The sequence below is a fragment of the Adiantum capillus-veneris genome, chromosome 10 (genome assembly GCF_014529385.1).
Source record: "Adiantum capillus-veneris isolate H3 chromosome 10, ASM1452938v2, whole genome shotgun sequence".
NCBI classification, from domain to species: Eukaryota; Viridiplantae; Streptophyta; class Polypodiopsida; order Polypodiales; family Pteridaceae; genus Adiantum; species Adiantum capillus-veneris.
Window position 1 is genome coordinate 156,024,640 of NC_140940.1, and position 27,466 is coordinate 156,052,105.

The following is a 27,466-nucleotide window of genomic DNA, read 5'->3' on the forward strand; positions in this document are numbered from 1 at the left end:
AGGCTATGGAGCCCCAGCTTTTGTTAGCAATTGCTTTTGCACTAGGTGCCCTTAAATATGATATGAGCTTGGGGGAGCCAAACTCACCAGATGCTGAGATGGCTCTCCCTGGCTATTGCATGCATCTATAAAGAGTCAAGACCAAATTAAGAAAGAAGTACCACAAGGGCTGCTTACTTTAGGGTCCACCGCATCTGAGTGGGGAACACCACCCGACTATGCTTGCTCTCCACTTTTCAATCCTCTTTCAAGTTACAGTTTTAGTTCATGGTGGTGTTGTTTGTTTGTCGATGACTTGTCCATCACACCATTCAACATCATTGACCAAGTCAATGATGCCAATTTGATTGGAAAATTCACAATGCTTGCCATGTTGGGTTATCCAAGTCTAATAAGATCACTAGAAAGTATTAAGCTAAGAACTATTCGCCTCTAGATGCTCAATTGGATAATCAAACAAGACTCAGTCCCATATGCTGACATTCTGTCACTACAATTGGCCAACTGCTTAGAAGCTAGAGGGATGCTAAATTGGATCTACAAGGGGTCATTAGAGGGGTGACACACAGCACTGTAGACGCAACTCTTCGAGAGATTTGATTACGGACATACGAGCCGCAGAGCGCACACTTCTTAGTGCGCGCTGTGGGTGACTACTTGCATGCTTTCGGGCACCAACAAACAAAGGAATGTGAGTAATTTCAATGTCGGCGATTAGTGTGTGCGCCTCTGTGTGTGTGTGTGTGTGTGTGTGTGTGTGAGAGAGAGAGAGAGAGAGAGACCAGCTTACAATGCGGTGCAAGGACAAAGCATCCAGAGGCTTCAATCCTCTAGAGGTGTCATGCTCGAATAGTACAGCGGCACTCGACCAAGCAAGATGCCCATGGCGACCAGGATACCCACATCATAGATAAAAGCACAACTATTATTGAGCAGCCTGGGAAGTTCATGAATGTTAACTTCCACAAGAACTGATAAGCTTCATCGCGCATGCAAATAGCTGATTGGCAAAACATTTTTAAGTCTGGCCGATTGACACTGAAGATGAACTTGCGATTCAACATTATTGTACGACTTGCAGACAAAGCATTTCGAGCATTAGTGATGCCAAAGCTGACATGGATACAAATCCTTAATTACAAGCATATCAGCCAGCCTCTCACATTACTTGATCTACTCACCCATCAAACAGATTTGAAAGAGAAACTGCATTATCTTCCTCTTGAATGCAACTTTTTCCGGTCCGTTTAAATGGAGAGATCACAATGCAGACCAAGAGAAACTAAATCTTCACTCACAACAGGATAGGCAATAAGGGGAGCGACAGTAGGTTTGCAATCTCTGCATTTGCGCTCTTTGATAGAACTCTGGAGTACCATCTGAGCAACAATGGCATTATGCATATTCACATTTAACAAAGGAGCATGTCTTATTTTATGTTACAACAAAATTTATTATGAACAATGTCAAAGAGGCGCAGAAATGCAGATTTTTTGACAGTATGATAGCAGGAAACCTTTCTATCTTGATTGTTCCCCTGACTCAATATCCTGGAGACCAACATTTCTGAGATAAGATGAAGAAGAGCCCAGTCTCCTTCACAGAAAGCTTGCGCTTATCCATTGCTTTGTAGTTATATACAAAGATACCAAGCTGCAAAATTCCAACCTCCTTACTTTACCAACACAGTAAGGATCCTCCAAATAACAACTTGCAGTGCTTTGTCCCCATGAAAGAGCAGAACGTCCTACATAATTGAGTACACCAGGTTATGTCAAAGTCTGTCTTGACGAACTCAAAAAAGGAACCAGCAGTTCAAATTCGGCGGCATACCTTAGCATCAATTTTCATCATGACACCGCAACTTCAACCATGGTGCTTGCTTTGAATATTTAATTGTTGAATGCTGGTGGACAAGCTGGTTGCATCCTCCTTACCTTTTGAAGGTGATCCTGAAGAGTCTTCGCCAAGCATTGATAATATGGGTTGAGATGGAGGAGCTGCTATACCATCTGCTGTCATCTGGGTTGTTGCTGTTGAAGATGGCATAAGAGGGTATGCAGTTTGCATCAAGGAATGATCAAATTTGCACGCAGAGCCATATTTGCAGAATCCAAATCGGTTAAAGAACGTGCAGGGGGCAACACCCTAATATCCAGAAGACCCTCCACTCTATCAAAACTCAAGAAGGATTTGGCCAATTTAAATAAAACTTGAAGAGATTACATACCGGCCTTAAAGGAAGACCAACAGAACTAACATGACCTGAAGATACTGAAGTATTTCTGTCCCTTGGATGATGAAATTTGCATTGCCAGCTAAACTTGCATACCCCAGTCTTCATGTAGTAGGAGCATGCTTGCTGCCCAGGTCTCTGCGGATGCCTTTCTTCAAGGTGTCCCGGTGTGGAAGGTGCCGAAGAGGTTAGGATAACTGATCCTGATCCCGGTGTCAAAGGCGTTAAGCCAGCACCCAAGTATTCTTGAGAAGATGTTAATGCAGGATGCACACAGCTCCCTGTCAACCCTTGTTGTAAGAAGGGAACCTACGGCAACAGCATGCACATTTTAAAATCGAGGTACTGGCACAACAGGAACGCTGCTTTCAGCTTTGCACAATTTAAGTCAAAACCTACTTGATAAGGATGCCAAGGAACTTGAGCAGGAGATGTAAGAATTGGGGGAGGATTGGGTTGACTCTCAAACCGAGGAGCTTGAAGAAATGGAGGTCTAGATGAAGATAGAAATGGTGCACATGCCGAATAAAGCTGAGGAACATGCACTGGTGCTCCCGGAAATACAAAAGAACCTGGCACAGGCATGAGAGGTGGTGGGTGATTGAACTTGCATGTTGCTCCATACTTGCAGTTTCCAGTCCTTAAATAAAATGCACAATCTTTTTCACCCTGCAATCCCAATAGAGCTGCTTATGAAACTCATCACACTGATTTATCATAAAGTAAAAATTGTAAATTTTTTACAAGGTGAAAAGTCACAATGGCCTACATAAGAGGATCTGAGAGAGAGAGAGAGAGAGAGAGAGAGAGAGAGAGAGAGAGAGAGAACGTGTGACTACTGCTCAATGTCCCTCTTTTCAAGACGTGGGGAAACAAATGCCAACTATCTCTCACAATGGGTTATGTATACATGAGATGATGCTCACAAGCAAAAGGTTAAAAAAAAGGGCACTCCAACAGTCCACTATCGCTCCCAAGAGTTCCACGCTTTACTAAGGCCCTATGGTAGGGCCAAGGGCAAAAAATGAGGGGCAACCCCTCCATCCGTAGCATCTTTTATAGGCCTCCCCTTCTAGACATCTCTCTCTCTCTCTCTCTCTCTCTCTCTCTCTCTCTCTCTCCACAGTAACCCCTCGTCTTCCTCGAGCCTCTCATCTACAGCGTGCTTACAGGTATTGCTGATGTCCAACTAGCTTGTGCAAAAGAGGCACATGAGGGTGAGGATTTTGTTGCCCCAGCACGCGAGGGCCTGGAGTTTTCTTGGTGCATATCACAGATAATGACCAGACAATACCAGAGATCCAGATGCATATCAAACCCCGCCCAAACAAAGGTTACATTTAGGAGGAAAAGTAGGGCCAGCACATTGTCACCCGGTTCTCTCAGAGCAAGGAAACTATCCAGGGTAAAGGATGGCCTAATATTTGAGACGGTACAGGTGATGATTAAGATAGAGTGAACCTTATGAGGGGAGACATTGAGAAAGAGATGTATGCAACTGTGAAGAATTATAGAAATGCTATGTATGCATATATGAGAAAAGAGCTGGACAAAGAGATGCTTGGTAAGCGTGATGAGATGTGCATGGCATTGAAAGGGGAAAGGCAAGGTATTGTGAGGATAGAGGTGCAAGTAAGGGAAGCTGTGATGCAAAAAAGGTTAGATGAGGCTTTTGCTGCTAGTGAATCGTGGAAATGAGATATGGAAAAACGCATGAGTACAAAAGTTACATTGATTGAAGAACTTAAGGGAGGACTTGTCAAAGTCGACGATGCGGAAGCGTAGAGACAAAGGGGAGTGAGCACGAGAGAGAGAGAGAGAGAGAGAGAGAGTCTCCTGAACCAATCAACCCTGGCAATGAATAACTGAATGTGTATACAATGGAGGCAAGGGGTTGCTTATATAGCACCCTCAGTAAATTGCCCTACCTAAGACTTTGACAAATAAGTAAAATAAATACCTAAAAGCCAAACTAAATAATGGGATCACATTGGGCAGTTCACTTGAGATGCCTAAACTTAAACACCCTCTCTGCAGCTCATAGTGGACATCAATAGTGAGACAAAGTCGATGAAGAAGCTACCATGGACACCCCAGCACCGGCCAAGATACTGGATACACCCCGGTGTTGCTCTCCTCAACTTTGTACCTGAAAGTAATGCCATCTTGAGCATCGATTCCCTATGTAGAAACTTTGAATTGTAGACCGTACTACATCCAATAATCCCCATTGGTGAACTATGAACACATTACGTCCAGAATATAAAACTCCAAGATAATGAACTGTTGGAACACATCCTTATCCATAATCTGACCAACAACAATGGATTGGTGCACTCATCCATAGTGTTTTAGACGTCTGATTGGTTCCCTGCCAGATGCATGTGCATTGAACTCCGACCTACGGGTCCAAATTAATTATAATGAGCATGTGGTTGCCCCACTCTGCCACTCACAAGCCTCTCTTTGGCTGAATGTCACATGACACATCCAACCCTATGTGTCCATGGACAAGCTACAGCATGACCAAGGTTCAGTTCAGTCAAGTCAGTCTAGAATAGGAAGTGATCTGGCACTTTTGTGAGTCTGTTCACAGACCGTGCATGCCCAGTCACTTAGTGTAGATGCATATCCTCTGGTTGCACACAACATGATCATAAGCATTCCCATCAAAATCCTTCAGGGGAATTTTCTAGTGCATTAAGCCTATTTTCCCTATTTTTGACATTTTTCACTTATTATTTTTAAGTGACTTTTGTTGGAAAGTAGGTAGGGCAAACTGAGTAAGTTTGTATATAAGCAAACCTAGACTAGCACTAATTGGCAGAAGAGGCAGCAAGAGCACCTTGCTCAACAGGCAACTTCTCAGCAAGACCAACCCCAGCGACGAACAACTCTGGCGTTTTCTCTCAACAGAAGGCCTAGCATTTTTGCACCGGATCAGCCAGTGTTTTTGCAATTGTGGATTCCCGGCGACAGTAGACAGCAGATCAGCCCTAGCGTTAGCAGATTTCCACAGCAACACAGCAGATTCCCTATCATTAGCAGATTTCCCCGCAAGGTCAGTTTTCAGCCCTAGCGTTTTTGGTTTGCAGATCTTCGCGACAGAATCAGCCCATAGACCAGCGTTTTCATATTTCAACAGTCAGACATTGCAGAAGAAGTCCCAAACCTCGCAGATCTCACCTTCCCGCAGCAGATCCTCGCCGCACGGTCAGATCCAACGAAGTTTACAGTTTCAGCCCGGAAAACGCAGATTTCAGCATCTGCGTTTTCAGCGCGTCGTCGTCGTACCGTTGTCATCGACATCGTCATCGACATAGAGTCAGAATTCAGCAAATAGAAGATTTGCAGATTTCAGCCCTTACAGTTTCCAAATTTCAGCCCGTCTCGTCGTCGTCCTCATCGTCATCGACATCGTCAGCAAGTCCAAGCATTGTAGAGATTTGTGCAATCATAAGTAGACCCCTCTCGCCATAGAGAGTGAGGCCTTCAGAGGAGGGTTTTACAACGTCTTGGTGTCGTATTTCTCTTCTCTCTCTATCTCTCAGTCTCATACACTTGCACGCACAGTGTCCATTCATGTTTATGATCATTGTACTCTCTCATTAAGAACGGAAGGCTCTCCCTTCCATAAGAACAAAAAGGAACCTTGAGCACATTATGGAGCACTCATCTTGAGAAAGAACAACATTCATTTCGTTGCACCTTACATTGGTATCAGAGCTTTGACAGTGTTCTGTATCACTCAAGGAAAGAACCATAAGAATCACAAGAATTTTTTTTGCTTGTTGAGGTCGCACGAACCCAAGTTCGCTTGGGTAAGTCGATTCCTAATCGTGTTTTTGAAGAGTGATAGGAATCCCAAGAAAGAAGGGCTTGTCAGCCTCCCCTTGTGTCTCTTTTCACTCATTGAGAGCGGACCGTGCACTTAGCGGCCGTCCAATCGACGTGAGGTGGGAAAAAGCAACCTTGGTGTGAGCGCAAGGCCGCCAAGGGGTGCGCCCGCGGAAAGGAGTAGAACTCGGGTGAAGAGAAGATCCTTCTCAAACACGGTTTGCAAGCGAAAGAAAACCGCAAGAACCTCAAAAACTCGAGAACCCTAAGAACCAAGATCCACAAGAACCCAAGTTCCTCGTGAACTTAAGAACCCAAGACCACAAGAACCCACAAGATCCCACGACTTCAATGGATGGTCATCACTCGAAGCGGAATGGATACTTCGCTTAGAGGTGATGAGCATAAGAGAGGCAAGGAAGAATTTTCTCCAACAGGAGGTTTTTCCGACCCTCCCCCTTCCCCATCTACGTCAAGGATTGCACTAACTCCTATGGAGGAGTTGGACCAGATGTTTATGAAAAGGAAGTTAGAATGCGAAGCAAGATAATGCAGAAAGAATGGCAGAAATAGAACACAGACACGCAGAAAGAAGCAGCAAGAAAGGAAGCCATAGCAAGACAAGAACAGAGCGACCGACAAAACAAAGAGTTCTGGCGACTCTTTTCTCAAGTTCAGGCACAGATGCAAGAGATTTGGAGAAAGGAGACTCTCTCAGTCTCTTCTTCTCCAAGCATGACACACAGGATTTGCATGATGATAAGCATGATGATTTGAATGATGATGATAAGCATGATGATTTGAATGACAATGATTTGCATGACGATTTGGATGTTAATGATGAGCATGATCAAGATGTGATTTCTCACAAGCATGATGATTTGCATGATCAAGATGTGATTTCTCACAAGCATGATGAGTTGCATGAAGATGATGTGATTGTTCACAAGGATGATGTGTTAGTGGATGCTGTTTTTAGCAAAGCTAACCTCGTTGCACATTCGATCAATCACGAAGGATCGATCTTGGCTCTCGAGCCTAGGTCCTAAGAACCCCTTCAGGAAGAACCGATCTTGGCTCTCGAGCCTTGGTCCCAAGAACCCTTACAGGAAGTATTATGTGTTCGCATAATTAGTCAGCACGCATTGTTCGAGTGTTTCATTCGTGATCGTTTCCTGTATTTTAATCAGCGTCTTTATGTGATCCCTTTTACTAGGCATGACATATTGTACGTTGAGCACGTTTCACTCATGAATGAGCACGAATGTAAGCGGAATGTTCATGTATGCATTCAAGGAAGTCACATTCCATGTCTCTTCCTTGGCACGACACAGTTGTAGAAAGAGCACATGAAAGTATGAGCACCAAGCATGGGCATTTCCGTTGTGAATTGCCACAGTTGATTGATTTAAATCAGAAAGACAAGATTCGATCTAATTGTTTGCGTGTGTGTGGTGAACGGGTTAGCACTCCGTCTCTTTGCTTATCTACATTGCATGCACAGTCTTTGAGGAAGACAAGATTTTTCCACTCACTTTACATGAAATGGGTATGTTCATGTTTTTGTGTTGGAAGTGGTTTCAGGAATTTTCAGCCGTGGAGATTCTTGAAGAAGAAAGAAGCATGATCTCGACAAAGTTGAAGCATTGAAGGAGCCACAGAAGACTTTGGTGTCGCTTTCTGCGTGGCCCAAAGAAGCAAGCGTTGCAGACCTTTATGAATTTCAAGTACCGCACGACCCACACATCAGAGTGGGCCGGCGAAGAGTCCCTTCTAGGATTCTCGATGCTATTGGCGATAAACCTCGACACTATACAATTCGGTACCAGTACCTCACTTTGAAAAGGAGGGGATGTCACGTGATACATCCAACCCTATGTGTCCGTGGACAAGCTACAGCATGACCAGGGTTCAGTTCAATCAAGTCAGTCTAGAATAAGAAGTGATCTGGCACTTTTGTGAGTCTGTTCGCAGACCGTGCATGCCCAGTCACTTAGTGTAGATGCATATCCTCTGGTTGCACACAGCATGATCATAAGCATTCCCATCAGAATCCTTCAAGGGAATTTTCTAGTGCATTTAGCTTATTTTCCCTCTTTTTGACATTTTTCACTTATTATTTTTAAGTGACTTTTGTTGGAAAGTAGGTAGGGCAAATTGAGTAAGTTTGTATATAAGCAAACCTAGACTAGCACTAATTGGCAAAAGAGGCAGCAGGAACACCTTGCTCAACAGGCAACTTCTCAGCAAGACCAACCCCGTGACAAACAACTCTGGCGTTTTCTCTCAACAGAAGGCCTAGCGTTTTTGCACCAGATCAGCCAGTGTTTTTGCAATTGCAAATTCCCGGCGACAGTAGACAGCAGATCAGCCCTAGCGTCAGCAGATTTCCGCAGCAACACAGCAGATTCCCTAGTGTTAGCAGATTTCCCCGCAAGGTCAGTTTTCAGCCCTAGCGTTTTTGGTTTGCAGATCAACCTCAACGTTTTTGCAGATCTTCACGACAGAATCAGCCCATAGACCAGTGTTTTCATATTTCAACAGTCAGACATCGCAGAAGAAGTCCCAAACCTCGCAGATCTCACCTTCTCGCAGCAGATCCTCGCCACACGGTCAGATCCAGCAAAGTTTACAGCTTCAGCCCGAAAAACACAGATTTCAGCATCTGCGTTTTCAGCGCGTCGTCGTCATACCGTTGTCATCGACATAGAGTCAGAATTCAGCAGATAGAAGATTTGCAGATTTCAGCCCTTAGAGTTTCCAGATTTCAGCCCGTCTCGTCGTCGTCCTCATCGTCGTCGACATCGTCGGCAAGTCCAAGCATTGTAGAGATTTGTGCAATCATAAGTAGACCGCTCTCACCATAGAGAGTGGGGCCTTCAGAGGAGGGATTTACAACATCTTGGTGTCGTATTTCTCTTCTCTCTCTATCTCTCAGTCTCATACACTTGCACACACAGTATCCATTCACTTTGTTTATGATCATTGCACTCTCTCATTAAGAACGGAAGGCTCTCCCTTCCATAAGAACAAAAAGGAACCTTGAGCACATTATGGAGCACTCATCTTGAGAAAGAACAACATTCATTCCGCTGCACCTTACACTGAAGCTAGTGGTGACACCGATTTTCATGTGACTAGAAGGTGGGAGTTCGTGCCGGTGTAGTCACCACCACACCAACAGCCTCCTTGTTGTCCTTCTCTGAGTCACTATCACTGCTTTCCTCCTGTTGCTTGCTTTTACCTTTGTCCTTTGTAGAGTCTTTGCCTTTGCCTTTGGATTTGCAATCCTTGGCTAAATGACCTCGCTTTCCACATTTGTAACAACGGTACTTTGTCCTCTTTCTGGAATCCGAAGCAGCAAGTGCTTCACCATGTGCTTCTACTGTCTCAGAAATCTGAATTTTGCCTCGAGTTACCAACATGGCTTCCTCCTCAATGAGAAAAGAGCTGAGATGATCAAATTCCAGCTTTTCCTTCGTGACTTGTAGCCGTAGTGTCCTAGCCACTGTTCATACTCTTGAGGCAACTTCGTGAGAACCAAAGCAACTAACTGGGTACTCGTCAGTGCACTCTTCATAGCTAATAGTTGATCATGAATAACTTTAGTCTTCATAAGAAATGATTGCATGGAACTTCCTCGGGGAAAGTGGATGGCAAACAACTGTCCAAGAAGGGTGACCGTTTGCATCGTAGAATCCCGATCAAACATACCTACGAGCTTGGGCCACATTTCGTTGGCAATCGTCAAGGTCTGAATAGCTGGAGAAAGGTCCTTTGTAACAGATTCCGCAATGGCCGACATTGCCTTCGCATTAGCCGCATCCAAATTGACACGATTTGAGAAATTCGTCACCTTGAAGGCGGTGTACCTGTTGTGAGAGTCCCGTGTAGGACAAGGCTCCGAGCCGTCGACAACATCCCATAAACCTTTCAGTGAGAACCAGAGTCGCATAATCAAATTCCAATGAGCGTAGTTATTCCCGTTCAATTTGTCGCTGGCGCTTGGGCAAGGAGGGCCATGGTGAAGTTGCAAGATCTGGAACTCCGGGAACCTTCTCGAACTCCAAAGTGTGGCCGCACGAACCAAGCAGATTAAATCCCCACTTTCCTCGCCTCTGCCAAGCCGTTCCACACCCTCCGCTATCCCTCCAAAGTCTCGCCTCCTTCGTCTTCCACGCCTGGCTGCTCCGATGCCCCTTCCTTAGGCTCTGGGTCACCAAAAATACCGAGCCAAAATCTCCAAGGACGGGCCTTGATTCAACCTGCAACACTTTAGTTGCTAGCTAACAGCGTTTTAGAACGCTGTTGAAAAACAAACACAGGGCACCCTAGAGCTCGATGGCGTCTCAAAACGCTGGGGAGTAAGGGGGGATCACGGTACCGCTGCTGGCTCTTGTTGCCTCGCAGCGCGCGTTTCGAAACCCACGGGCAATGGAGGAGAGAAGGCGCTGCCTGACTGAGTAGGAACACGCAGCTAGGCGCAGCGTCTCAGAACGCAGGAGAAGGGACAATAGGGGCTAACGGTTGAGCGTTTTGAAACGCTCGCAGGAGCACTGTGGGGGGAGACCGGCGCCGACTTGGGGCACTTGCAAACAGCCAGCGTTTTAGAACGCCAGCAGGGAAGGGATGTCAACGGCGCTCTTCTTTTCTTTGCTCCACCAAGCCAAGGCCTGCAAGGATCACCAAGTTGCTCTAATACCATGTCAAAGTCGACGATGAGGAAGAGTAGAGACCAAGGAGAGTGAGCACGAGAGAGAGAGAGAGAGAGAGAGAGAGAGAGAGAGAGAGAGAGAGAGAGTCTCCTGAACCAATCAACCTTGGCAATGAATAATTGAATGTGTATATATACAATGGAGGCAAGGGGTTGCTTATATAGCACCCTCAATAAATTGCCCTACCCAAGACTTTGACAAATAAGTAAAATAAATACCTAAAAGCCAAACTAAATAATGGGATCACATTGGACAGTTCACTTGAGATGCCTAAACTTTAACAGGACTGGCAGCTTGTAAGAGTAAAAATGTTCCCGAAAAAGAGTGAAAAACTCAGCCCTCCGTGATTAAGGAGCTCGAGAAGATCAAAAAACATGTGGAAACTCTCCGGGAAGAGGAAGAGCAAAAGTCAAGAACAGCCACTTCATGGGCCGATGTCCTCACCAAAACGCAAAAGAAAGTCGTTGAAGTTGAGGAGTGGATTGAGGTTGCAAAGAAGGGAAAAGCCAAGATGGTTGAAGCTACACCGACAGCCACCATTATCAATATGACCATTGAGGAAGAATGGAAGAGGAAGACTAGATCCTTTCACGTGCGTGTCAGAGGCCTTAAGGACATTGGAAACGTGGAAGAAGAAGTGAAAGAACTCTTGAAACGCATGGGCATTTCTGGAGCAACACACACAGGAGCATGGAGAGTGGGGAAGAAAGGAAACGGTGGGGAAGGAAGTTCTAAGGAAAGAGCACTCATTTTATGTTCCCTACTATGGAAACTAGGAGATAGTTCTTGAAGAAGAAACCAACTCTTAAACAAATTGGGATATTTCTAGGCAATGACCTCATTTTAGCGCAAATTGCACACATGCAAGAGCTGATGCCAGAAATCAAGGCTGCGAGGGATATGCTTGCTATAGAGGGGGGGAAAGTAGTGATCTTGGAAAGACACACGACATGACGGTGCAAGACTTATGGGACCAGCCTTAAAATGGCAGTATAGATATAATGGATCAATGAAGCTAATGTTGGTGCATTTGAGGATAGCTTCAAGGGAAGAGACATTATTTCTACTCTTAGACCATCAAACTCCGAGTGTTGCACTTCCTAGAGTGACAGGATACCGCTCGGAGACAACTTGTAGACAGGATGTGCGATCAGAGCATAGAGGACGTGACCAAGAGGTGTGGCAGCTTTATTCAAGGAAGAGTTGCACCCTCTCATTTGTATTGTTTGGAGAGATAAGCATGCTAGATATATGTGGGTTAGGGTGAGAGCAGAGACAGGGAGGCCACTTTATATCCCCCGAGCACATCTCTCTATGCATCGCCCGAGGGGGAGTCACCATACATGATTTTAGATGAGGACATATGGGAGTTCTCTAGGGATGGGGATGTCATCCTCCTAGGGGACTTCAATGCCAGGACGGGCCACTCTCAAACAGCCTTCTATGATACCTCAGAGGAGATGTTAAGAGAGCTGGATGCCAGTGATCTGGGATTGGCCAGGTGCTCACAAGTGCATAATGAGTATGCGAGATATTTGACAGACATGGGGACTACACATGGACTGGCCATTCTGAATGGCCTACAGAGAATTCCAACAACGAATGGGTTCACTTGTTCTCCTCATAGACATGGGGCTAGCACGCTGGACTATGTTATGCCAGGACGGGCCACTCAAAAACAGCCTTCCATGATACCTCAGAGGGGATATTAAGAGAGCTGGATGCCAGTGATCAGGGATTGGCCAGGTGCTCACAGGATGTGGTGCATAATGAGTAAGCGAGATATTTGACAAACATGGGGACTACACATGGACTGGCCATCCTGAATGGCCTACAAAGATTTCCAGCAGCAAATGGGTTCACTTGTTTTCCTCACAGACATGGGGCTAGCACGATGGACTATGTTATGGCTCAGCCCACTTTTATACCATTTATTCAGGATTTTACAGTCGGCCCCAGGCTTGTTGGGGTAGCAGTAGATCACACCCTCCTCACATTTACAATTTCATTCCGATTTAGTACATCTTCGTTGACCGAGGCATCTACGCATAGTCAATACACTTTTACATGGGCTATCTACATGGATAATATTTACAAACGCTTGGCCACATAGGAGCCGGAATGCCCATTAGAGGAGCTTACCCACATATTGACAAAGACTTCACATGATGCAAAAGTAGAGGCCATCTCTTTACACAGTTCCACGGCAACAATCTCTACCCCACCCTCCGGAGCCATGTCCACAGACATGCACTTTCTTTGTCGCTAAGATGGTAAAGAAAGCCATTGACAGGATGAGGACCAAGAAAGCATATTATCATGATAGATTGATGGCAGAGCACTTCATACATGCTAGAGATATGCTTGCAGAGTTTCTTGCAGTAGTGTTCAACCAAGCCATGTGTGAGGGATTTCCGGATACTTGGAGCATGTCTACTATTGTACCTATCATCAAGGCAAGAGACCCCATGATAACGCGGAATATGTTACAGACTTGGGCACCCCAAGTCGGAAATCGGGCACGACACACAAGAGAATCACTTAAAATACTTCACAATTTTATCACACTTTTTAAAATAGAGTCGACACGGCCCACAAGTATTGGCCCAAAATCTGGCGCCCCTTTCGATATTTGTTTTTATGTTAATGCTTGAGCAAAGTTACAACTCCCGCAGGCCCTCTCTGCTCAATTGCTCGTCAGCACACTGAGAGGGAGAGTGGCCTTGGGTTCAATTTAAAGGCCGTTGGCCATCAAACCCAAAAGCGGTTACATGAAAAGCTGCTAACTTAAAAGCAATTGGCCCAAAAGCATCTAGCACAAATCACAAAAATCCATAAAGCCTGCCACATGGCATGTCTATGCTTTTTACGGAAATCCGTACGGTACTCCACGTCCGCATGTCAACGCTTTTTACAAGAATCCGTACACTCCTGCCACATCATCATACTGAACAATGAGTTTCAATCATTCAATTCTAGTCACCTTATCGCTGTGTAGCAATCTCATCCCTCGGGAACTCTTGATACGCTCACCACAGTTTCATTCAATCACTCATCATCAATCATCATCATCATTCAAAATTCATGATTCTTATCTCGAATCGTGATCGAGTTCATTCTGGAGCTGTCATTGCTCCCGATTCTTCATCATCTCATTCTCAATTTCATCTGTTATATGTTCACAAATAGCAGGATCTTCCTAAAACGTTAATTTCATAAATTAAAGTCATCTTCGAGAATTCCTATCTCAAAATTGTTCGTTCATAAATTCATAAAGCAAAATATTGTCAACTCCTCGGTATCTTTTTCAATTTTCTATCCAATGTTTGTTCTGGAGCGAGTATCTCCTCGCCCAATTTTATTTCAATCTGTCTTTCGATCTCATTCTTGTGCCTTTTTGGGGCACCGCGCAGGTATATGTCCTTGTTCCCCACAGTCAAAACACTTCCATGTTTTGAGGTATTCATTTTTGTGTTCCTCAGTCAGTAGTGGACGTTTATCTTTCCTTCCTCTTCTCCCATCTTCAGCTATCGAAAGTTGATCTGTTGGATAAGTCAAGTTACCTGAATGCATAAGCAAACCCTTGCCTAGCATGTCTCATCAGTTGTTGTATAGACTCAGATTTCTATAATAAGCAGTAATCTCGTATTTCTTTGGGCAGTCCACACCAAAATCGCTCGATTTGCTGCTTAAAATTGATCCTTTTAAAAAATAAAGCAGGTAGAAAAACATCCCAAAATCTCTCGCAATAAGTATCCAGAGCATCTGCCTTCACTATCCGAAGATGATTCCATGCGATAATCACGTCATGTTCGTACTCTTGAGTGAGCCACGAGGAAATAAAAGTCTTTTGAACTTTCGCCACTTTGTCGATGCTTCTTTTCGTAACAGGAGAGTGGACCATCATGTTCGTGCATTTCCTTTCGAGTAGGATGCTACCCTATTAATCTTGGAGTGCTTTGAATAGCATCCTCCAGAAAAAACTATATCAAACTGTTGAATAAAAGCGAGGGCCTTGTGCACATCTCGAAAACTTGAAAAGGTATCAAATTTTATTGCTTGTCCACCCTCCTTGAATCCTTTGTTCTTCTTGCTCTTTATCTTCGAGAAAGTCGTATTGATCGGCTCTATAAAAGTTCTTCCTCTTTGAATAAAACATCTAGTCATCAGAGTCCGAACTCTCAAAAGTGGATGAGTACTCCTCAGAACTGTCAGAAAATTTTCGAGATCTACGGTGGGATCTGCTTTTCTTGGCCGCCTTCTTGTTCTTTCCATGTCTTTGGTTCTTTTGTCGTTTCTTTCCCTTTCTGTCCTCATCACTGGAATCAGAAGAGGAAGAGCTGTTGAGACTGTCACAAGAGGATGTCGAGACTGTCACAAGAGGATGAGAACGAACTGGACACACCCCGGAAGCGTACACGCTTCTTGGTATTTCGTGCATGTGCAAAAGAAGATTGTCGACCCAAATAACCGGGGTAATCTGTTCCCTTGTTGCGTCTCTTTGGAGGTCTGGACACACCCTCGAAGCGTACACGCTTCTTGGTATTTCGTGCATGTGCAAAAGAAGATTGTCGACCCAAATAACCGGGGTAATATGTTCCCTTGTTGCGTCTCTTTAGAGGTTTCGTGGTCTTCAATATTTGGTTGACTCGTCGTTCGATCAGATCATCAAGTTCATCTTCAGTGTACATCCAGGTGGTTTCTTCAATGCAAACTTTAAGGGTGAATCCATGGCCGTACGCCATCGGGAATGCATCTCATCAATCGGGTGTCAGGTCAAAAATTTCGCGTACTGGGGATCCTTTGAATACTAGAGTATCTGCTTAGCACAAGCATACTTTTGCTAGTGATAGCGGCTTGTCAATGAACCTTGGCAAGACCAAAGTTATGGTGTTCAAGTTGAATCAACACCGCAGCATAGTGGGTCAGGCGATCTGCACCGGTATGGTCAATAGATGGTTGAGTATACAAAGCATACACTTACCTAGGAGTGGTCTTCAATGGTCCAAAGTTCTTCTTGAGGAGAGCAGCAGAGACCAGATTGACGAGAGCATATGCACTTTTGGGGAGCATGGAGAGGATGTGTTCGCAGATTCAGTTTCAGAAGCCTCGAACAAGCTCTGGCTATTTGACACATTGGTTACTTCAACTATGCTTTATGCTAAGAAAACGAAAAGGAAAGGAGCGGCTTTTCCCAAAGCTTAGCATGAGGTATTATGGCCCTTTCTAGATAAAAGAAAAGATAAATGATGTCTCCTTTAGACTCAAGTTGTCCGATACTTAGAAGATTCACAATGCATTCCATGTGAGTCTATTGAAGCCTTTCAAAGGCGATGTGCCAGTTGATAGGGAGCCTGATGAGCAACCCGAAGTGGAGAAAAGCGAGGAGATACTCGTTCCAAAACAAATTTTGGCACACAAGGACAGAAAGATAAAAGGTAAAGCGATCAGGCGGTTCTTCGTTAAACTCAAGAACTATCCTGCATTGGATGCGAAGTGGACGGAGGAGGAGGACCTAGCTCAGATTTTGGAACTTTACCTTGAAGCATTCGGTTTAGCATAGTCTACTCCGATAGAACCCCGAATTCAGCAAGGGTGAATCTAGTGCAGCGGGTTTCAACAAGAGGGGAGTTACACCGCTCCTTTGTCAACAGATTACCCCCATTTTTGAATAAGGTCACTGATGTCCCCTTTGGATTTCAGGGATACTAATGAGCTGACTTGTATTCTGTTGTATGACTTTATGACACGGAATTCCTAGAAATGAATATGATTGATCTGTACTCTCTCATTTGACTTGTTTGAGTGCAGGAACTGAAAAGACGAAATGACTGCAGTATTTCGGTCTCATAAATCTCTATAGACATGATTGCAATAAGGATTAGTTAATCGGGCATCAGTGAGGTTCGGAATGGATCTAGATGCGATTACTAAATACGTTGCCGATGGTCATGGTCTGAGATTTGGAATGGACTTTTCTGTGATTTATCATGTGGTGTCTTGTGATGTCGAGTGATGTCCTATGATGTGTGTTGTTTTGTACAAGTGCTAGATGTGTCGTGTCTAGTGCGTCGGTACTAACAGTCAGTGTCTACTAAGACAATTTATGGCCTCTGTCTGTTTTGCAAGCGTAATCACGCACGATTACAATTCTTTCAAGAGGGGGGTATGTCACAAATTGGTGACGATGCAAAGCCACCCGAACACACGCATGGTGACATGGCATCGAGTACGGATGCCCAGAAAATGCGCTGACAAGTTGACGTAACAGTACGGAATTCTGCGTCTGGCGCTAACGTGGCTGTACGGATCTTCGTGATACGCGTTGACTGTGCTGACGTGGCAGTAGTGTACGGACTTCCCGCTTTTTGCGCTGACAATGTACAGATTTTCCGCAAATTACGCTGACATCTTTTGACCAATTGCTTTTGGAGATTATTACTTTTGATTTTAAGATGCTTTTGGGGCTCTGCTTTTAGCAACCCTTTGTAATGTTTATAAGTGGCCTTAGGGGCTCACTTCTCAGAGCATTTGGACGTAGAGTCTGAGAGCGAACACCCTCGGGCTCAGTTGTATTTTGCTCAAAGATTAATATCAAAATAAAATAAAGAAAGAGGCGCCAATCTTTGGGGCCAATATCTCTTGGCACAAAACTACGCCGGGCCATGTCGACTCTCTTCGTAAGGTGCGACAGAAGTGAATGTTGATATTGCTCAGGATGAGTGCTCCGAACTGTGCTCAAGGGTTTCTTTTTACTTATAGAAGGGAGAGCCTTCCGTTCCTTTAGAGAGAGGATGCAATGATCACAAACAAAGTGAATGCTACTGTGAATGAAGGTGCTGAGACTGCGAGAGAGAGAGAGAGAGAGAGAGAGAGAGAGAGAGAGAGAGAGAAGAATACGACACCAGACGGTTCTCAAACCCTCCTCCAAGGGCCCCCCTCTCTATGGCAAGGGGAGGTCTATGCTATAGATTGCACAAATCTGGTACAATGGTTAGATGCAATGGACTTGCCGACGATGTCGACGGCTATGATGACGGCAACGAGGATGGGCTGAAAACTGAAAACGCTAGGGCTGAAATGTTGAAATCTGCAAACTGCTGACTTTCTACTGATCAATGACACTGTGTCGGCGAGGATGGCGATGCAACGACTCGATGATGATGCGCTAAAAACGCAGATGCTGAAACTGAAAACAGCGGGCTGAAACTGTAAACACTAGTTGACTCAACGTTACGGCAAGGATCTGCTGCAAGTAGGTACGGGCTGAATCTGCTGCGGCTAAGTCCTAAAACCAGAAAACGCTGATGTGCTGGGCTGATCTGACGTCTTGAAACTGCAAAACGCTAGACAGCGCTAGGCTGAATCTGCTACTGAAAACGCCAAGGGGAGGAATCCCAAAAACGCTATCTGCTTCTGTTGGCTGAAAACGCTAGGCCTTCTGCCAGTCTTGCTGAGAAGGTGCACTGCAAGTTGCTGGAACTTCTTCTGCCTCTTCTGCCTAAAATTGCTAGCGCTAGGTTTCTTTTATAATCCCTTAGCAATTTGCCCTACCTACTTTTCCAACAAAAGTCACTTGTTAATAAATAAGTGAAAAATGTGTACTTCGGCAAAAAGGGTTCTATGCTCTGGAAAATGCTCATGATGGATACTGAATGTCTTGCTAATGATCCTGCTATGTGCAATCAGAGGATATGCAACTACTCTAAATGCCTGGACATGCATAGCCTGCACACAGGCTCACAGAGGTGCCAGAACACTTCCTAAGCTGACCTGAACCCTAGACCTAAGATAGCTTGTCCACATGCACATAAGGTTAGATGTGCACGTGACACTCTTTTGTTCTGTGAGTTATTTTGAAGTGAATCTGTAATAACAGACTTGGACACTCCAAGTCAAGAATCTACCGCGACACCACAAATAATCACTTCAAGACATTTCACAGTTCACAATTGATTCGACAAAAGGCCCGGCGGAGTCCCGTGCCTAGAGATATTGGCCCCAATTACTGGGGCCCCTTTCGGCATTTCTTTTTGTATTAAACGTGTTCAAAGTACAAGAGTGTAGGCAGACGCTCACTCTCAGACTCTGCGTCTAGATGCTCTGAGTTGTGAGGCCCTGCCCACATATTTAAATGTTTACAAGGGATGCTAAAAGCAGAGCCCCAAAAGCTGAAAATCAAAAGCTCTTCATAAAATAAAGCAGAAGAGGTTTCTCTCTCTCAAGCTCTCTCTCTCTCTCTCTCTCTCTCTCTCTCTCTCTCTCTCTCTCTCTAGCCCCAAAATAAATCAAGAGCTTATCTCTCTCTCATCTCTTGTGTCTCAAAAGCAATGCTCAAAAGCTACCGCAAATTATGCTGGAAATCACGTGTCCGTACTGCTGCCACGTGGCAAATCCTCCGCAGTTTTCGGGGCTGCCGTACAGCCAGCCACGTCAGCATTTGATATCCCCAAGGGTTCCCACAGGGCAGAGTGTGTGTGTGCCGCTAGAACTGCCTCCGCCTATGGCCTCAACCTGTCAAGCGTAATTCCAAGTCGAGCCGCCAATTCAAGAAGTTGGCCTTGGCTCCTCCATCAAAGAAAAATGAGGACTTCTTGATCTTTCACTTTGCCTCAAGGGCGGCAAACTTTTGTACTTTCGTTCATTTAATTCGGTTTGGGCCCCACTCAATGTGGTACCAGTTCTGCTTTCATCTTTCCTCTTCTTCTGCACTCGGCTGCTACTCTGTAACTCTCAAGTTTATCTTCTCGTGGTCCTTTGAAATCTGGTCCATCTCTTTCTGCGTGGACAAAGTTCTGCTTTTCTGCACCTCTCTCCTTTCAACCTTCCTCCCTACATGAGAGGAGAAGCAATGGCTACATGCAATCTCGAGTAAATCTTATCAATCGGGTAATTCTTCAGACGTCTCGCCAATCTCGGGTCTCTGGAGTACTTAATCAATCTATTCACACATATGCCAATCTGCAGTTGATGTTTGTACTCAGTTTTGGCAAACTTGTCCTGGAAAAGAATCTGTCCAAATCTTCATTCTTTTCTTCAATTCTCGCGCCGGATCTTCAACTTTTCTTTGCCTTCCCACTGAGAGGTGTCATCTCTATTAGATTCTTCACGAGAACCCATGTGTAACCTTGGATTCTTTATGGCTTTATGTCCTGTAACACAGAGCGATAAAGACGAAAGCGCGCCCGATGCGCAATGTATGAAGGGTGGGAGTGGCTAATAAGTCCAGGGTCAAGACACAAAGATTCTTTCACACAAGTCTGCGTGTGCTGCAAAAAGGATGGGTCGAGACACGAAGATTCTTTCCCAAAATTCTGCGTGTGCTGCAAAAAGGATCGGATTTCTCGGTAGAAGAAAAATCGGCCGCGTTCTAATACCACTATAACAAACTTGGACACCCCAAGTCAAGATTCTACCGCGACACAACAGAGATTCACTTCAAAACAGTTCACAAAGATGACACGACCCGGCGTAGTTCCGTGCCCAGAGGTATTGGCCCCAAAGACTGGCGCCCCTTTCGGTATTTCTTTTTATATTAATCTGTGTTCAAAGTACAAAGAGGGCCCGCGGGTCTCACTCTCAGACTCTGCATCCAAATGCTCTGAGAAGTGAGCCCCTAAGGCCACTTATAAAGGTTACATAGGGTTGCTAAAAACAAAGCCCCCAAAAGCTTCTCAAACTCAAAAGCAGTAGTCTCCAAAAGTTTTAATGCTAAAAACAATAATCCCCATAAAGCAACTGGCTCCAAAAACTGTCAAAAAGCAACCAGGAAATCCGTACAATTCTGCCACGTCAGCAATTGTCAACGCGTTTCACGGAACTGTCCATACAATCAGTCACATCATCACTTTGCCGTGTGTGTGTCCTGGTTGCACTACCACGTCATCAATTTGTGACAGCTTTCCCGAAAAGCAACCTTCTTTCTCAAAAAGCAATTGTATTTCCTCAAAGTTTCCTTTGAGCCCATCGTCATTCAATTGCTTGCTTTTCCTTGTGCACAATTCTCACACAGTTCGGAATTTCCTCCTGACTATGGATATTCCCTTTCCGATGCACCCGTCACCCACCTTGTGACGCATTAGGAATACCCATCACCCAGTCCTTTCCTACCGAACTTACGGTACAATCTCCTTCGCAATGCTCTATGTCACCCATTCTTTGTCGTATCAGAGATATCCGTTCCGGATGGTCAAATATTGTTTTCCAGTGCTCCTTGTCACCCATCCAATGTGACGCATCAGAAGTACCCGTTCCTTGTGTCCTTACAGATATTCCCGTTCACAATGCTCCCGTCATCACTATGAATGACGCACTAGAAATATCTCTACTCGGATGTCTCCAGTGAGAAAAACCCTCACTTACAAATCCAAATAATTCATTTAGAATTATTTTCCTATCAAATAAAGCCAATTTAGCAACATCCCTCTCACTTATAAACACTTGTCCTCCTCAACTGTAGAGGTCCAACTAAACCGGCCGGGGAGAAACCGGAAAAATTTCAAATCTTGCTCAATGGTGAGTTGAGTTGATCCTTTCTCAGAAAAGAACTTGAAAATTAATTTAAACGAAAATTCAATAATTCAATACTTACCTTACCGGTTTATGTCCTTCCTCTAGTGCCTCGAGGATATCCTTCACCAATCATCAAACTTACGAGCCATGTAAGAACTTGTCATTTGCATCTTTCCATCAGATTGGGAGTTTCCTCATCCGAGAATCTGTTAACTCATTTTCACCTTTTCAACCTCGAGAAGAATAATCCTTCTAGAAATCAATCTAGGTATTTGTCCTTACGCATAATCCTACGCTGTTAGTCCAGAGGTTATTAAACCTCTTGTGTCCTCCCACATAGGGAATGCCTAAATTATAGAGCATTAATCTCAATGTCTTTCTTTCACAAACAGAGTCTACGATCACATTAAAGAAGGTTCTTGTTATGTGCCGTCGCTTAACGTAGGCAGACGGTTCCAATCCGAAGATTCCTTGTGCACGGCGACACTTCTTTCCAATCTTTTCTTATTACCACCAGCAGTGTTTTCTTCCTTGCAAAATCATCAAAAATGATTCACCTTGCAAGCATCAATGACGACTTGCAAAATCTCAGGCGAACCCTCTTTGATTCTCAGAGATGTTATGGTGAAGTAGTTCTTTTCATCTTGGAACATAAGAGTCAACACTTGACTTGCTTATGGGGAAGCGTATGCGACAACCATAACTTGCTACTATAGTAGCGTACTTGATGATCATCAACCATCACAATACCCCTTCTCAATAGAGAAATTCAAAGCAACCGAACACATTTGATAAAGAGATTCTTGTGTCGGAATATCCTTGCGCACAAAAGGCGCTCAAGAGAGTATAGCAAACCCGTCCAGTTCCTTGGCATATGTCTGCATCTTCGTGTGTTATCCATGTACCCAAAGGTGAACATAATTCTTAAGCTGTGTTGAATTTCGATGAACCTGGGAAATTACCTTCCCTTCGTAAGATCCTTAGAGCAAAGACGCTCTACATGACTATTCCTTGGCTCGATCTTAGAACAAAACCCGCTCATCAAATAAACTAAGAATTCAATCCTTTGATTCCTCGAGCACAGGCCGTAGCCGTCAATTGTTCCTTCCCTCGTAAAGAAAGTGTTCATTCACTTGTGAGAAAAGCACTAACATAGCTTCCATTAATTGGTTTAGGCTTCAAGCTTAGCAACAGCTCTTACTCTACTTGAAATCTCGGAATGGTTCCTTCATAATGTCCTACCTGCAATTGCAAGTAATTTGTTAGGAAACTATCGGATATTAGATCAATCAATAACCTTACCGATGGTTGAGCAAACCAATTCATCACATAAAGCAATGTTTCGACTCAATTCTACTCTCATAAACACTTGAGAGTGATCGGTCCTGGTGACACATTTATATACCTCATGCATAAAAGCAATACGCAGTTTTCGAATCCCTAAAAGATTTAACTTTGATCAAAGACCAGCCCTCTCACTTAAAGTTTGAGGGTCTTTTATTCAAAAACTCAAGAGTTTGATTGAATTCCCTTACTCCAAACTTTCTCCGGATAGCAACGTATCCTTTGAGGAGAGGTAACAAAAATTCGTTGTTTCTGTGTTCAATGGTTCCCATCCCACTGCGGGGATTAAATTTTATGTACACTAAGGTGTACCCTTTCAACTTTTATTGTGGACTCTACCATCTGCAGTTGAGTATCTTGCAAATGCGTCTACAAAATTCGGGCAAAAGTCCTTTGTTGAATTTCTTCATCTTTCTTTCCTCAGAGAGGATCAAGAGTGGATCTACCTTGGCAAGAGTGAACTACTACTTGCTTTGAGTAGCTCGTGTTCTTATTGGGCAAACCGATCCCAACCTTCTTGGATGCCTTCCTCACAGCGTAGAGGAAAAAAATATGTCGAAAAATTCAGCCTTAAATTGAATCCAAGTCTTGTTGTAAGTTCCTTGCAGAGCTTTGGTATACCACCAAGTACTTGCAATCCCCTTGAGGTGTTTGGTCACATGCCTCACCTTTGACGATTCTCAAAAATTGTCGTTTGCAAAGGCAACTTCAAACTGTCAAATGAAAGCGGTAGCTTTCAAGACATCTTCCTTCGTCAAAAGTATCAAACTTGACAGGAGTGTTCCTAGGTCTAGAGACCTTCTTCATATCCTTCACGGAATGACGGGATTTCTTGGCTATGGTTCTGGATTGATGTTCGTGGATATTTTCTGGAAGTATCTTGAGCATTCCGCTCCTTGGATTCTCTAGGTTCTTGAGCATCATGCTCTTGTGGCCTTCTCGAAGAATCCCAAGTCTTGTCGACTTCTTGCAGAGAGAAAAATTTTCCCAACTCTGCGAGCTTTTCCTGCAGGGCTTAGGGTTTCGCCTGCTTACTTCTCTTTTGGTTTGTCATGGCTTCTTCCCGTATCTTCCCAGAGTCGTCCTCCTTTACAGAGAAAGAGAGGAGACCATGCTTTGATACTGCTGTCACAAACGGAAGCGCATAGCAATATAGAATATACTCGGATAAATAGAATTTATCACGTAATGTTGAAGCCACAGGGTATAGAGAGAAATAAAGAGAAATAGAGAGAGAAAAAGAGTGAGAAGATCGACACACTACTGGGACAGAAGATGGGCTAGCCCCCCCCCCCGTAATAGTATCTTTATTACTGAGGAGAAGTCTATACAAGCACTTGATCCGAACGTATTACCACGTTCGTTCTAGAATAAGACTTGATGGTTCCCGGAAGCCTCGGCTTCCTATTCCTAAGGGAAAACCCTATTCCAAGGAACTTCCGTTCCTTATTCCAAATCCTCGAGAACCAAGGTTCTCGCCTCTGGATCTCACCTTCCAGACTCAGGGCATGGCATCCCTGCAACTCCTTACGACACTGTTCCAGAGTCCTCTTCCCGCAGAACACAACGATCAAAGGCTGGGTTAGGTAGTCTCGTAATAAACCCCATGACTTGGTTCAGAAGAGGCTAGTGCCCAAGGCTGCTAATGCAATTCACAAAAATCCGTGCAATTGCCACATCTGTCTAGCAAGTCCTGTTGGCCACCACTCAACCATCCCAAAAGTAGCCACCTCTAAAAGTTCCGCTACGGTTTTGCATGCTGCAGCATCATCAAGCCTGTGTTGAAGTTCTTGATTGGTCACCTGTGTTAACAAGCCACAGGTCTGGCAGCACCTGCTGCATTCGCTTAACGAGTACCTCTCAGCCCTCAACCGCACCGCCTCTACAAGCAATGCATTCTTTCCTCAAAATGGTGCCCACTTCGTCAGTGTTCCCCCTTACTTTGCTGAGTGTTTTCCCTCTTGTGTTTCACCAGTTCATAGCTGACAGCTCAAAATGCTGCAGAGCAAAAATGCTGTGCAAAGGAAGAGAATTACAACAGCTTTAAAGGTGTACAGGGTTTTTGGGCATCAAACCTGATCCTCTGCTAGAGCAAAAAGGGTAGAACACCAAGCCGTTGTCACCTTATCCCTAACGCCACACAACTCACAATCTCTCCACTAGTTTTAGAATCCAAAGACATCTGATACTAGGTTAGAATCATACAGTGCAAGGAACGTATACATGAGGCGCCCTTCAGATCACAAACATGCACGAGATTGAGGAAGAGAGACAGAGAGAGTTTGGACCCAAAGAGAAAAACACAACCATAGATGGATATTCATGTTCAAGAATTTGCACGCACTTGAGATGGATAATGTTAAAATTTTGGCCACCAAAACAAAAATTCATCGTCATAAACCCAAAACATTGAACATACATAATGATTTGGAGAATTTTTTTCAAAGCAGAAAGAGGAACACCGACTCTGTCCAGGGTCCCCCCAAGCTAAAGTGCACTTGTCATCCATTATGTTGTGGATTCGAAACATGAGGGAAAAATTTACAAATGCTCCATGTCAAGAAACCAAGAACTCACCAGCCTCAAAGGCAGGCTGAATATATTTAACTGAGCTCCTCTTGCTGTTCCTGCCTTCTCTTTGGGATGATGGTATTTACATAATAATCCAAACTTACATGTTCCAGTCTTGAGATAGTACTACAAGAAATGTTGGCAAAATGTTAATCTATTGCTGCAAGAAAGGTTTGACCTACCTTCTTACAAGTCAATACTAACTTCAGGCAAGGCTTATCATAAAGCTCGCTTACTTGACATTCTGGCTGCCCAGACCTATCAGGAAATTGCCCTGGGACCCGACCACTTGACACCTGCGGGCACCGAAAAAAAAGGAATAAGACTTAATGTTCTACTAACACCCATGTAATGAGTGTGCTACCCCATTAGGAGTCTAAGGCAGGCCTTTTAATAAAGAAATACTGATAACAATAACTCTTACAAGATTTGAATAGGGAGGATGGTTGAATTTACAATTTACACCAAACCCGCAAAGCCCAGTACGCATGTAATATGGACAATCAGGCTCACCCGGTCGCACAGGGTACGGGTGGCCCACACCCTCCTGTTGGTTGAGGGGTAGCTGCCTCATTGCCTCTGCCAAAGAGAGACACACATCGATTTGGTTCACAAAACCTATCTCCTCCAGAAAGCATCAGACATTGGTACAACATGGAAAAAAGATAATGATTGGTGGCCCATACTATGTTGGACTGCATTCTGGAATACAGTAACAGAGTAAAACTGTAAATCACTAGAAAAAAGATAAAGCAAACCCAATCGATTCGCACACAATTTACAGACTTCTGGTAGCCTCTCAAAAAAAAAACTGAGGCCATGAACTTGATGCGTGTTCATTTCCTAATTATTATTTAACAGCCCTCAAAATAAGTGAGATCCATGACTGGTAAGAGAAGAACGAACAAGCCATCTTTAGGTGTTCCATGGAAAACAGAACCAGAAAACTCATGGTGTACCAAGCACACGTATCTTCTAAAACTCGAGACCTACAAAAAGGCCTTTTTTAACCTTAAGATAAGAGGAAACACCTACATAATTGTGAGACGCTTGCAAATGTCAAGAGACCTCAAGATAATAATCCAGCTGCGCCACATTTCTATTACTGGCCGCCCTACAGCTATGCAAAAGCTCTAGGGGGAGAAGAATCTCCTCAAGAGCAGGTCAAGAACCAGAGACCGCTATCAAGCAGAGCTACATGCTGCATGTAGGTACATTGTTACGAGCAAGTTGCAGGGCACCCAGACTGCACAGGAGCATCATGTATGTGAAGCTGGGAAAACCTTACCTTGAAATCCGGGTGCAGCAGGTATGGAAGCAAAAATCTGTTGTGTAGGAAGTTGGTGTTGCTGCCATTGGGCCAGGGGAAGTGAGCTGGTGGAATTCGAGGAAGCGACAAAAGGGAGCTGTCGGTCGCTCATAAGATCGATCCCACAGCAAGATCGAGGCTTTTTCCGCTAAGGAAAGAAGAAATTAGGCCTCGAAACTCAGACGATTTGGACGGGACTATATACATCAGGCAGAGCTTGGTGTAAGCTTCATTGGCAATGCTTTGTACAAGAATGCCGACATGCAGACTGAGGGGAATTGTGCAAACAGCTCGAAGGGCACGAGAAAGGTGATCTGTAGCATGGTGCAACTACGACAAAGCAATGCGAAATGTACAACGTTGTCGCGGACATGGCGCATGCAAAATGCTTCTGCGATCCAGAAAATGGCGGGCGAGAAAAGCCTTTGTGAGCAGGCTGCAGGACGGGAATGTAGGGGAGCAAGAGACGCGGACGGCAAGGTTTGCGTGCACCTTTCTTCCCCAGACACAGAGAGAGAGAGAGAGAGATTTGTGCCCAAAAGGCCAACAGGAAAAAACCACCTGCCCACTTCTGAAGACTACCCTCTACTCCGACATGCCCTCAAAAGTGTACACGTGTTAGGCAGCCAATGCCTCCACGTGGAAGTAAAGGCTGTTTTTCTAGGCGTAAAAGCCACGCTTAGCCTAAATTCAACCTTTAGTCCAAATTTCAACAGGGTGGAAGAAAGCTGAATTGGAGCCTACTTCAATCAAATTTGGTCTTGAAGAAAACTGGCAAATTTCTACATAGTTTAGAGCTTAAGCCCACAAATCCAATTCGAGACAAAATTGGGAAAATCCAATGTCATTTTGTCGTTGGTTGGAAATAACGTTTTTCATGTGTACCAGTACGGCCAGCCGCCTTCGGCGGCTTCTCTCTCTCCCCCTCTCTCCCTCTTCATC

The 27,466-nt window shown here is 44.4% G+C and overlaps 1 protein-coding gene across 2 annotated transcripts; it reads right to left on the bottom strand.

The window, feature by feature from the left end:
- Nucleotides 1-1,191: 1,191 nt before the first annotated feature.
- Nucleotides 1,192-27,075, bottom strand: LOC147449923 (zinc finger CCCH domain-containing protein 33-like). Of its 2 annotated transcripts, XM_086522265.1 has the most exons (8): nucleotides 26,504-27,074; nucleotides 25,640-25,794; nucleotides 25,452-25,511; nucleotides 25,222-25,341; nucleotides 2,636-2,905; nucleotides 2,231-2,545; nucleotides 1,834-2,148; nucleotides 1,192-1,747 (listed from the first exon to the last, which is right to left on the bottom strand). In XM_086522265.1, the coding sequence occupies exons 1-7, from the start codon at nucleotides 26,634-26,636 to the stop codon at nucleotides 1,867-1,869; spliced, it is 1,335 nt and encodes a 444-aa protein (XP_086378391.1). In that variant the 5' UTR covers nucleotides 26,637-27,074; the 3' UTR covers nucleotides 1,192-1,747; nucleotides 1,834-1,866. The 2 variants fall into 2 exon arrangements, with proteins under 2 accessions (XP_086378391.1, XP_086378392.1); XM_086522266.1 differs by lacking the exon at nucleotides 25,222-25,341 and having other exon boundaries at nucleotides 25,398-25,511; nucleotides 26,504-27,075.
- Between the last annotated feature and the right edge of the window lie 391 nt (nucleotides 27,076-27,466).